Genomic DNA, 12,900 nt, shown 5'->3' with positions numbered 1-12,900 from the left:
TGGACCTTTTGCCATCTTGCAATGATCAAGTAAGCTCACAGAGGCATTAAATTAAAGACTGTACCCTAAGAATGATGCACCAACGTCCCACCAATCATGTTGTACAGATGACCTCTACCTCTTGTGCAGTGGCGATTTAGCCCTCCTAAGGCAATCCAAAACTAGCAGAAGTGCTCATTTCTTGAAGGAGGCAAGTTGACAGAGTTCATGGAAGGGAGCTCTGCTGATCTACCACCTTCCAGAAAAAAAGCATTTCTGCTTACTCTTATTTCAGTGTTTTTCCTAGGGAACTCTAGATCTCCCTTGTGGAAGTGGTGAGTCATGCTTACACAACTGCAGTAGCAGGAAAGCAATTGATGGGGCAGAAAGGAAACAGCAGGGGCATTAGCAAAAAACTAGATTCTGCCCCAGAGTCTATATTTCTGTAAAATCTGATGGAATAGGTTAGAAGCAAAAAGAGGAAAGATAGCATGTAAGAGGAAACGTAGTAGGAAGCAGGTCTCTTTGATAACTTACCTTTAAGGAAATGACAACTCCTGAACATTTGAAAACATGGAAAATATCAAGAACTCCAGCCTGCAGCCAGTTGAGAAGTAAGCTAGTATCATAAAGCCTATGTCTTACTTGCACTTACTTACTTGTACTTTAGTAACTTTGGACGTACATCAACATGATCACTTAAGACTTGATAACTTTCTCCTAAATGTGCATATCTTCTACACTAGACATTATTATTGAAGTTGAATTGGGATTACATGAGATGAAAATTCTGTGTCTGGAGATTAATCTGTGATGGTCCATTCAGACAACCCTGTCAGGACCTGATGTATGCATAAGCTGAATCCTATAGATCAAGTGTAAGCGATGTTCTAAAACCTCAGAAAGGTAAACCCACTTAACTGGGGAAAAGAGACAGGCGTCCTTAAATATGGTATGCACTTTTGCAGATTGCTCCTTCAGGCATAATTTTGGTAGTCTGTCATCCAGTTGGGATTGTGCCCTGTTTAGGTTGTCTTGCTATGAAAAAAACCCTCCCAAAGAAACCCAGTCTTTCATGCTATGTTTGTTGATGTGAAGAGGAATGGTAATGGATACCACCTTCTGGTCCATACTCTTGACAATGTAAGTGGAGCTGAGAGCTGCTTATATGTTCCAGGCTCAGCTCCGAAGAAATGAGGATTAGATTTTTCCATGTTTAGCTTTGTCTTAAATTTCTACAAGATTATGCTCTTGTTACAGTCAAACATCAGCTGTACTGCTTTCTTTTTCTTTGGTTATTAGCCCCTTAGGTATAGCTTTGTAATCAAAGAGAGGTCAACTGTATCAAAATAGGAGAATGCCAGAATGTTTTTGGCACCAATCCTTCCCCAAAGATTTCATTATGATGTGTTACTTCAAGGGAAAAAAGCCTACAAAGTATTGTTCAAAACATATAAGGAAGTACTCCGCAAGGCTAAAATCATAAATCCACTCTGGTCCAAATGCAGAGTAGTGTAAGCCTTGAAGCTATGCGCTAATCATTGTTATGAATGTACCCAGTGGTTTAAAAAAACAAGGACTTCTTCCTCTCAGATTGAGTGTGGAAGACAAAATCTGCTGACACGATGCATGAGCCATGTGGGAAATACATTCTGCCCACAAAAAAAAGATTTCATATTTAATTCCACTGCATCTCTGGAGACTGGATGGAAAACCTTGAACAGCAAAGGTGTCATTTTTATTCTTTTTTTTTAAAGAAAGCATTTCAGTTTGGAAGACATAGTGTTGTTCCATGAAGTCAAAGAAACCTCACACCACTGTGCTAACTGTGGGTGCTTGACTTGATTATTACTTGGCTCTGATAGGGCTCCACTGTGGCAGCTTCCAAATAAATTTGCGGATGCTGCACTGCACATGCCACAAACTGAAGCTCAAGCGGAATAGAGGCAGTGGTGACTTCCTTCCTCTCCCTTTAATAATTTCTTTGTTGTATCATTAACCCTCCATGCCAAAGCATGAAGACGTAATCCTGCAATCGGTAATGTGGCACAAACAATTAACTGATTTGCGACATCTGCCAGGTAACTCTTCACTGTCCCTAATGGAAGCAATGCCAAATGAGACATGATATCAGGGACCTAGAATGGCATCTTTTTCTTTGTAGCTACTGGGAATGGAAAAGACATAGATTAGATCTGAATCGCTAGAGGAGTGATGCTAGCCCTTTTCCCTCACTTGAGACATCCGTCCCCTGCTCCTATTAACCACTGGCAAAAAAAATCCAGGTATTACATATTGCATCTTTCTTCCTGCGCATACATGCAAGATGGTTAATAGCAACTCTTGACTCTGTAAGTGCAGTGAGAGTATATTCTGGATAAGAGTATATTAATATAATTTGGTAACTAATACCCATCTCCCCAGCAATTCAGCTTCCACCCAATTTCTTTAACTTTTAATAAAGAAAAAGACTTTGAGAGTTCCAGTCACAGATCCCCCACATAATGTTACTCTGGCTTTTAGAAAAACCACTGCAATTTCACTTAAACTGAAATCCAAAATTAAGGGGGAGATGGACAGTGTCAGTCTTTTTCAGGTGAAAGATGAAGGCATTTGAGGAAAGGTTAAAAAAAAGTTGGCAAAACTTACAGCAGAACCTGTAAACCATCCCGAGACATCAGTGATGGGATGGAATACAAAAGTTTTAAACAAACAAACAGGTCTCACAGGAGTTTCACCTGTTTGTTTTTATTATGTTCATGCATCACCCCATCACCAAAGCTTTTGGGGTATCTTACAGAGGCTGAAACCCTAAAATAAAATATTGCATTGTAATATAAAATGATCAACATTTTATGTAAACATTTTATGTAAACAAATGATGTAAACATTTTCACAGTCATTAATAACAGCAAATTTAAAGGCTGTTGAAAAACCTTGTATGCTGTCAAGCATCTGGGAGTAAAGTCTTCAACTGGTTCCAAAAAGATGCTCTTGGCAACAGGTGGGCTTATTGGGAAAAGCACTCCTATCCAAAAGTGTCCATTGAGAAGAGATCCCCACTTCTAAAAAGAGACCTTTGGAGAAGGACCTCAGGAGAAGATCAAAGAAAATAGTTTGAAAACTTTAAGCAGTGCTCCATCAGGTCCTGAACCAGTAGAACCAGCACCTTGAATTGTGTTCAGAAACATTCAGGCAGCTAGAACAAGTGGACCAGAGCCCAGACCTGTGGTCAGCATGAAGTGGCAAATTTAGAAGTGTGTGTGTGTGTAGGGGGGTGTCTCTTCATGACAGTCAAAGCTACTCCTCAAAACCAAGCTACCCCATCAAAGCCACACTCCAAGCCACACCCATTATAGGGAATTGTACAATAAACATAAGCTTTGTCACTTTGTTTGAATTTCTGTTGAGTAATTAATGTAAAATGAGGGTATCTCTTTTTGAGGTGAAACAATAGCAGCCTCTGGAGGTTATTTCCCATTATCTTATTTTTTTATGGATGAATGATTTTTTGAATTATATTCATATGCCACTCTCCAGCCAAAAAGCTCCTGGAGTGGCTTATGTGAAATTAATAAGGTAAAAACATGGCATAGAGAAACCAGTCATGAAGAAAAGTGTCACAGAAAACACATGTGCATGCCTGGTAGGCCTTTCCAGCTGGGAACTCAAAAAATACCCCTGTTCCTATTTATTCATTTTTTATTTTTAAAGAGCTTGTTGGGAGAGTGGGGAAACAATAAAAACACTTTATTTCTCTAATTCTGTAAACACGATGCATCATCATTTTATTAGCTTATAATAGCTCATGCCCCAAATGGCTTACCATTTAGATTTCATCAGGGCAGAGGGAGGGGGACAAAACAGAAGGAAGTAACAGAGGAAGGATGGGCGAGGTGACCTAATATTTACAGAGATTGGATATGACTCATTCCAAAAGCTTTTAACAAAAGATGGGTTTCAACTAATAAACTATAAACAAAATTAATAGAAATAAAGGGAGGGTCATATTTCTGCTCCACTCTAGTTTTCATTGGTGGCTGTTATATCAAGACAGGGAGCAGTGTCACTTGGCAAGTTAGATTGTCAAAATGCTTTATAATCTATGCAATGTCTTTGGTGTTTGGTTTTTGCCATTGTTGTTTCTGCTTTCTCCCTCTACAATGAAACAGTAGGGCACAGAATGCAGATATGTTTTCAGTCTATTTCCTGCAGGTAGACCAAAGAGCTAGAAATGTACAGAAGGAAAGCCAACTCTCTCATGAGTTTACCAAGTATGCATGTTCTCAGAAGGTTCTGCCTTGCCCTCTTGAGAATCTCAGCTCTGCTGGTAAAATGATATGCTGCTTCCCTACATTCTAATTAAGGCTAATTTAGAATGTTTGGGTTAATTTCTTTTTGGTGCCATTTATGATAGAGAAGAGTCTGCAAATGTTTGTTTCTAAATGACTTATTTGGCCGTGTTTACCTCTTTAAAGCTTGGCTAGAAATATTTAAACAATTAAAAACAAACCCTTCAGAGGGCAGAATTTGAGCTCATGTGAATCCAGGAAGTAAATTTTGTGATTTCCCCAAATCCCAAAGCATTGACGTATTTTAATTAATGATGGAAAAACCTTTCCAATCAATGAGCCATGCAAGTCAGTCACATAAATTGCATGTCTGAAATTATTAGAGGCAATAAAATTATCAAATATTATTAGACACCAACAGACTCTTGAGTCTTTAGGCAGTAAGCAGCCTAGTAGTAGAGTGCATGTAGAATATCCCAATCCAAATCTTAATGAAGGGCCATTGATCAGTGGAAGCTCACATGCAGAAGGTCCTAGATTCGGTTCCTGGCAACTCCACAACAGGACTAAGAAGGACTCCTGCCTGAATCCTTGGAGAAGCACCAAGGTTTCCTTGTACCCCTGTACCCTTCCTTGTACCATCTCTCTCTCTCTCTCTCTCTCTCTCTCTCTCTCTCTCTCTCTCTCTCTGTGTGTGTGTGTGTGTGTGTGTGTGAGAGAGAGAGAGAGAGAGACAGAGAGAGAGAGATCCAGGTGGGGCATCTAAAATACATCTCTGCATTATATAAATTCAGTGAGTTGAATTGGGAAGCATTGGTGCAGAAGCAGCAGCTATCATTGTCACAGACAGGCTGTTACATAGGCAATGGACCAAGCTGCAAGGAGAAAATGTCCAAACTCTAGATAGCTATCTGTGAACTGGAAGCACATTTCTTGCACAAACTAGTTCCATAATAAATTGACAGCACCAAACACAAAGGGGTTCCCATTTATGGATGCGTGGACTCAGGGAAGCCGTCTGATAACAATTGTACAAAACCAAAAAGAGAGATGTAGCATGAACACATGTGATATATGTGCTACTCTTGAAAACATTATTTTCCTTTCTCCCAATAAGGAAATTATGGTTAAACTTATACTTTGAAGAACATGCAGCAGGAGTCAGATGAAACTGCCTTGAGGACCAGAACAAGTCCTGTGGGTGGCCATCCCTGCTGTACATAAGAACATACTCTAAATAAGAACATACTCCAAAGGGCCAGATATAGGGCAGGTGACTTAGATGACTGCCAGGGGTCTTGGCTTATGGGGGAAAGTTTGGCATGTGCAAGTGGTGAGCACAGCTTTTCACTTCCTTTTCATGCTTCATGCATATTTTCAGTTGACAATATCCAGTGAGAGACTGACATCTCTCACTATTTTGTTGAGTCATAAAGCTAAACTGGCCAGTCTTTGTGCAGAAGTTTATTAGGGCAACTGTTTAGCAAAAGCAGCTGGCTTACTTTTCTAAGGCTGTCACTTCCTGCAATACTGTTTAAAAACGCACAATTCTTGCTGTTCACAAAGTTCAGTTATTTATAACAATATTTGGAAGACTACCTTGCAGTAAGCTTGAAAAAGAACATGTTTCTGTTTTTTGTTTCTATATGGCATGAATGAAAGACAGATCCATACATTCAAATGTAACAATTTATGGAAACTTCTGAATAACTTATCAGTTCAAGTCGTGCAACATAGTCATGAAATGGATACAAAGACAATAAGAAGTATGATGTTCGATAGTCAAAGATATGGAAGGAATTACCTGTCTGCAGGACATGCGGTCTAGAGCTGAGTCTAGCCACAGGCAAACACCCAAAGAGTCCAAGACCTTATTTAGCTCCTCCTGGGGGCATGAGCACATCCGCTGGAATGCCCCTCCCCTTTTCTTCTGCTTAGCAAACGCATATGCCACATCATGGTGTGTTTTTGAAAGGCCTTTCATTTTCAGAACAGTTTGCCATTTGCCGTTGAGTGCCACTGGCTTGTTTCAAACCAGCCCCAGCCCCAGCCCACATCTTCTCTGGACACATGCAAGTCGTTGTGTGGTTCTTTGCATCCCAACCTCAGAATATTTTCATTTTCTTGCTTAAAAGAAGCTTAAAACAACGCCTTCTCAGTGACCTTCACCACTTAGATGCTATCCCTGTGCCAGCCAGCGTGTGTTGCAAACCAAAAACAGCATGCTTCGTTAGTGCATGGTCTAATGGTTTTGTTCTTAATGATTTCAGGGTGGTGGTTCGATGCCTGTGGGCCTTCCAATCTCAATGGAATGTTCTACTCAGCTGGACAGCACCATGGAAAAATAAATGGAATCAAGTGGCATTACTTCAAAGGTCCCAGTTATTCCTTACGTTCCACGACTATGATGATACGGCCCTTAGACTTTTAAACATGCCAGGCAAAATCAAGAACAGTGCACAGCTGAGCTACTGCATTCTGAAGAATTTCAGAAGCAGAAGTTGGAGACTTCCTGAATGCATCCAATGGCAGCAGCCCAGTGGTACTCGGCTTTCATGTCACAGGTTGCAGCAAATGGGCACAGGTCACTACCATACACATCAAGAAGCAGATGACATTGAGGGTGCTCAGATCAGAGAGAAGATGGCTGTTGTGACGATCCATGGGCAACATCACAGTCTGATTGCTATAAATGGCAATAAACTTGGTTGTACGTTTTGGCAGAAACTTTTTTTTCTTTGAACAAAGGACATCAACGTTGACCTAACTACACAGAAACGAGATGAAAATCTGTTAAGTTGAAATAAATCATAATCAGAAGAAATGATGGTTGTTGATGATGAAAACAGCATGGAATCTATGCAAAACCACAACCAATACTTATTTTGATTGGTAGATGTGCCTTTAAAAAACATGCAAAGATAGCCACTCAAAACTCTTGCCTGCAATCAGCAAAAACACAATTTTGATGGGTAACATTTCTTTAGGTTCAATATAGTGATTTCTCATTATGCCCATTTCAAATGTGAATCATGCCCCCTAGTAAAAAGAATGTGAGTCACAACAGACAATGATAAGAGTAATATACAAAGAGTTGTCAATTGTCCTGCAAAGCTAGGGTGAATGTAGATAATCCAGATAATTGGCATAATCCTTCTCCTAGCATGATAACAAAAGAAACCAGGGATTTTTCTTTCAAACTGCTACAGCTTTGGCCTCTATCAAACCCAGTCTAAATGTCACATTTCAAAAAAGACTTTTTTAAAAGGTGAAATAAAGGCTATTTTGTATAAGGAATTTCCTTTGAAAAATAGATGTACCTATAGCATGTATGCAAATAACATAACCACATATTTTAACTGGATTGGACTCATTAAACAGTGTTGTTTTTTTGCATGTGCACACATTTGAGTTATTTCCAAATTGCTAGGCCTTCATTTCTTCTCTGTGTTGTTCATCCTTAATTCGAAAATAATTCCAGGAGAAAATTATCAGTTATTTGTTGTGCTTCAGTTACTGCTATGGAAATAAATACATACATACCAAAGCACAAAGGGAGTAATTCAAATTATGGATTCTAAAAACCATGGCTATAAAGTACTCACATTCACTGAAATTGGAAAATTAAGCAATGTTTAATTCTCTACTATTTGAAATGAATGGAATTTAAAAGTATTTACCTGGTTTATGCCCCATACGTGGGGCTACAACAGAAAGACAAGCTAAGTATTACAACCTTGGCCATCAGTAGTTCCAATGAATAAATAAAATAATTATTGCATTCAAGCACTAAATATTTGTTTCTTGTTTATGAACATGCACCTCTACAATTACATCGGCTTTCTGGTGTATGTTGAGGACCAGCTCAGACAGACCTTTGGACCAGATGATAAGCCTTTCTGCATGGCCTGCAGTGAGCCCGGACCTCTGGAACATGTTCAAATATCTCTGCATGCATGATGGTGTAGGATCATAGGTAGCTGCCTTCCAAAGAATTAGACCAGTGGTCTATTAAGTCTAGCACCGAGAAGCAATAGTTCATTGTTGGAGTATTTCCTAGTCCTACCTGGAGATGCCAGGGATTGAACCGTAAAAACAGCATTCAGTGCACTTGTTCTGCCACTGACTTATGCCTCTTCCCTTGTTGATATATCACCTGGAAGCTGGCCATTTGCACATAACGTAATTATGTTGTTTTTGAAAAACTTCTATCCTGCTTGGGATGCAATGGATCATCAGAATCTGCCAATTCACCAAATGCATGTGGTGTATGCACACACACCCTGAGATCAGTTAGTTCAAAAGTTAACTGCTTTTAGGGTCCTCAGCTCTTTTCAGACCAAAATCCAGATAAACAAAACTCATATTGAGTTTCAACTGTTTCACATGTGTTTCACATGTGTCATTTTGGGTGTGGATGAAAACTATATTGGCATGTGTGTGTATGGCAAATTCAGCAAGTGTATATGTTCTGCAGAGGAGGTTAGATCTCCAGATAAAAGCTGATTTTTCCAAGTACAGACTAAACTATATCCACACATACACACCATCTTACTTGTTTCCCAATTCATACAGAGCATTCATATAGAGTTCTCTCACTGTCTATCCATGAAAAGACATATATTGTATCTGCAAGCTCCCTTCTCACAAGGACCACACAGGAAGCCATCTTCTCATTGTGGCTTTGGAGTTGCCTACCCCGTATTTCTCTCAGCTGGGGAGGGACCTTAGCTTAGTGATAGAGCACGTGCTTGCATGCAGAAGGTGCTGGGTTCTGCCATATCCAGCTCAAAGGATCAGGTGATAGGTCAAGTGATACGAAAGACCTCAACCTGAGATGCCAGTCAGTGTAGAATGGGCCACATGACCACCTAGTCTGACCTTAGATGCCAGCTTATTTTACACCTATCTTTCTTTTCCCTGGAAACGAACTTCTGATTTTCCCAGGCAAGTAATTCCTTGAGCACCACCTCACAGCTATTTTAGCTATAAATAATCATGTACACAGCAGTATATGATAATTTGCCATGGCCCTGAAAAAGAGAGCAAGATTGAGTTTGCTCGAAGCATGAGCTCTTTTTAATGAATTATTAAAATGTTGATAATTGTTTCTAATTTTGGGTTGAACAGTTGAACACCCATACTCTTAATCCATGATAGACCACTTTCTTCCAATTACAGGAATGAAATTTACATAGGTTTTATAAAGAAAACATAAAAAACAAGCGGCTAACACAAACTTCTTTCTAAATGTGTCAGCTCAGTTCTTCTCAAGTTAAGAAAGTATTTTTGTATTGATGTATCCATGTATGTATTTTTCTGTGCATAATCCTGTCTATGGGGTTAATTTGTTGTGTTCTGCTGGTTAAATAGCCCAACTATTATTTGCTCAGTGGTTCCTTCATACTCCTGCTTTCTCTCTCATTCCAGCAGTCTTCATTTATGTCCAAAGATTGTGGTGATTCTCAAAAAGTATTTTTTTTAAGTTTCCAAATCAGGAATGACATTGTGTAGATCAAATTGCAAAGGACAAGGAAAGAAGAAAAAGGAAAGGAAAAAAAGAACTCTCAAAACACAAGCATGATATTTACTGTTTATTTATCTCAGTTTGAACAAATGGGGACATGGTTTCCTATCCTTTATAATAAAACATGTAAAACACATTGGTTGATTCCATGCTTCAGTTTGTTTGGACTGTACATTCTTGTGGCATTCTTGTGTCATGAAGTTCAACTTAAAAATAAAAAAAATAAAACAAGTAGGAACACTATTCAGAAGTTCAGACAGGCAATGTGAAGAGAGAGAAGATCAAATCTAAAACAGAAATTAAAATGTTTTTATCATGTTGTAGGAAATATACAGCTTAATTTGTTCTGATCACAAATGGTGGTACCAACAATCTAATTTTTACATGACTTGATTTGGAGTTATATTACCTTCTTAATCATTTGCATTCCTTCAGGCCATATATGAATGAAACCAGCTTTCTTGTTCCTTCTTCTCTAATTACTTTTTATTCCTTAATCATTCTTTCATTCATGAAGCTTGGCAGTGACCAATTTCAATTAATGTTCATTCTTTTACTCAGAACTCAGCTGTTGTCTCACATATATACTACAGGGATGCAGGGAGCAATTTCACCAACAGATTTATCCACATTTTTGAGGGAACTGATGTGTAATTAGATTTGTTCATTGTACACATTCATGCCAGACTAGCTTTTTTTCTCCCCAAAAAATAGAACAAAAGCCACGGTGCAATGAAGCAGCGCATTTGAGTTTTTATAAACAGACCTCAATTACCATGCCAATAAAGAGTTTATGTCAGCAGATTGGAGTGTAGGACAGAGAGTGGGAACAATGACTGCGTGTAGGCTGACTCTTGTTAAAAAGGCCACATCTTTTATTGACTGCAGCCTGCACATGGACCAATTCCACCATCCCTGTGCACATGCAGAGCTGACTGAAGGAGTGGTAGAGATATTGGGCCTGTGAATGCATGAGCAAATGCTGTGAGCTCCCCATGCAATGTGGTTTCAAACTAAGAATGCACATTCTGACATCAGTCCGGGGACATAGGGTCTCTCTGATGCTGTACCCCTGGCTTCCTAGGGAACAGAAGAAGCCAGACGGGCTCATCCATCACCCAAAGATGCGGTCCAGGGAATTCATATTCCTTGCCAGAAAGAACAGGCAGAGGTAAGGAGAAATGACTACTCTGGCCCTATCCAGTGGCCAAAGGAAGCAGCACAAAAGCCCAACCATGGGAGTATCATTGTGGTCTGGACAGGATATAGATGGCTGTTCCCTGCTCTGGTCTTGGAATATAGATGGCCCTCCTCTGTCTGGTGGCCAGGACAGTTGTCTACCAGTGGTGCTTGCAGGTGGGACAAGACCACTTTCTCCCCACCTGCTAACACAGCTGGTGGCTTTTATTTAGGTGGAAAGGGAAACCAAAGTTGCTGATAATCTTGTTTGGGTAGAACTTGCTTGTTTTTGTAGTATCAGTGGTAGCAGTTTTTTCCTAGTTAAATATTAAGTTGACACTATGAGTATTATTTAAACCCTTCTTTATCTTCTTTTTCTCTAAAAACAAAATGATTGTTGTTAAAATATTTGTGAACATTAAGAACTCAAAGCTGGAATTTCAACAAATATAATAATGAAAAACAATGTCTGTGAAGATTAAGAACTCAGAGCAAAACTTAATAAAAATGAAAGTTGAGGGTCGGAATCTAAAAATAGACTGTTCTTAACAGTTTCGCATAAGCATTACTATTATGCATAATATAACACATGCCATTTTCTTTCTTTTGCTTTTGGATGAGTATATCCCGCCTCTCTTTCATAGTGGGACATCATGGGAGACTTGGTAGCTTGGCAGTAGAACACATGATCTACAGATGTTCTCAGACTGAGGTCCTGGCATCAGACAAGAAGTGATAAGAAAGACCTCGACCTGAGATTCCAAGGGCCTGCTTCCAGCTACAGTTTGAAATTCAGGACTAAGGGTATGTATAGAAGGAAGAGGCATAGCTCAGTGCTTTGCATGCAGAAGGTGCCTGATTCAATCTCCAGGAAGGGCTACGAAAAAAAATACTGCCTAAAACTCTAGGGATTCACTCCCAGTCAGTGTTGACAACAAGCTAACTGGATCACTGGTCTTGGCTGATGTAAGGCCTATATCCTGCTATAAGACAGCTTTTAATGTGTAGATCAAGGCTGTGTAGATAGGTATCCCAGATGGTTTTCTATCCAGGGATATTCCCTTAGCTTCAGCAAGTTCGATATATCATTTGAAAACCGGTTTAGTATGGTGTTTAGGGTGTTGCACTGGGACCTGGGACATCTGGATTTTAGTCCCCACTCAGCCATGAAGCTCACTGGGCGTCTTTGGCCAGTCACTCACTGTCGGCCTTACCTACCTCACAGGGTCATTGTTGTGAGGATAAAAATAGAACTATGTAAGCCACCTTGAGTTTGTCACAAGAGGAAAGAAAGGACAGAAAGAAATGCAATGCAATAAGCACAATGTATTTGTAGATCATGAAAGGCAGCACCAAAGAGCAAACCAAAGCAGACCTAAAGAGGTGCTAGGACATGGTTCACTATGAAGAAGAAATAACTGTATCTTTCTAAGAAAAGCCATTTTTCTTGGACAAGTTCAGCCTTGAGTGAGTGTAGGAAGCTCCACTGACTAAGTAGAGTCTCAGTCTGGCTTTCATAAGTGAGAGAAAAAAACATTCCATGGACGTGTCTAGTCGAAGTGGAATAACTAGCCTCTCTGTATGGATAGTTTTTACAATTAGCTTTAGTATACTGAAATATCAATGGGCATCAAGCTTTCAGATACAGGACACAATCCAGAGAAGTCCATCTTTTTAAAGGTTTTTGGCAGTGGTATCTCAAGAAACAGCCCATATTTCTACCCTGAATCAGGAACCCAACAGATAAATCAACTTTAGAGAATATTTATTCTTCCACAGTTAAATGTAGATCCATCCTCTAGCAACCGTTTCATGCTTAAACTGAGACGCACTGTCTGCTCTCAAGTAAACAACGAATCTCTAATTTCTTCACATTCAGATGTGGCATTGAACTGCTCATTTATTTTCTTTGGGGTAATGAAG

At 39.5% G+C, this 12,900-nt stretch overlaps 1 protein-coding gene across 2 annotated transcripts in view; it reads left to right on the top strand.

Moving 5' to 3' along the window:
* ANGPT1 (angiopoietin 1) overlaps window positions 1-9,878 on the top strand; it is a 147,245-nt gene extending 137,367 nt beyond the window's left edge. For both annotated transcript variants that reach the window (XM_044422175.1, XM_044422176.1), the window contains exon 9: window positions 6,542-9,878. In XM_044422175.1, the coding sequence (XP_044278110.1) occupies window positions 6,542-6,702 (161 nt within the window). In that variant the 3' untranslated portion in view covers window positions 6,703-9,878. The remainder of the gene's footprint in view (window positions 1-6,541) is intronic.
* Window positions 9,879-12,900: the final 3,022 nt, after the last annotated feature.

This window comes from Varanus komodoensis, unplaced genomic scaffold (assembly GCF_004798865.1).
Source record: "Varanus komodoensis strain SLA01 unplaced genomic scaffold, ASM479886v1 scaffold12, whole genome shotgun sequence".
Lineage (NCBI taxonomy): Eukaryota > Metazoa > Chordata > Lepidosauria > Squamata > Varanidae > Varanus > Varanus komodoensis.
Note: the sequence above shows the minus strand (reverse complement) of the source record. Positions and strands in the feature narration are given on the sequence as shown.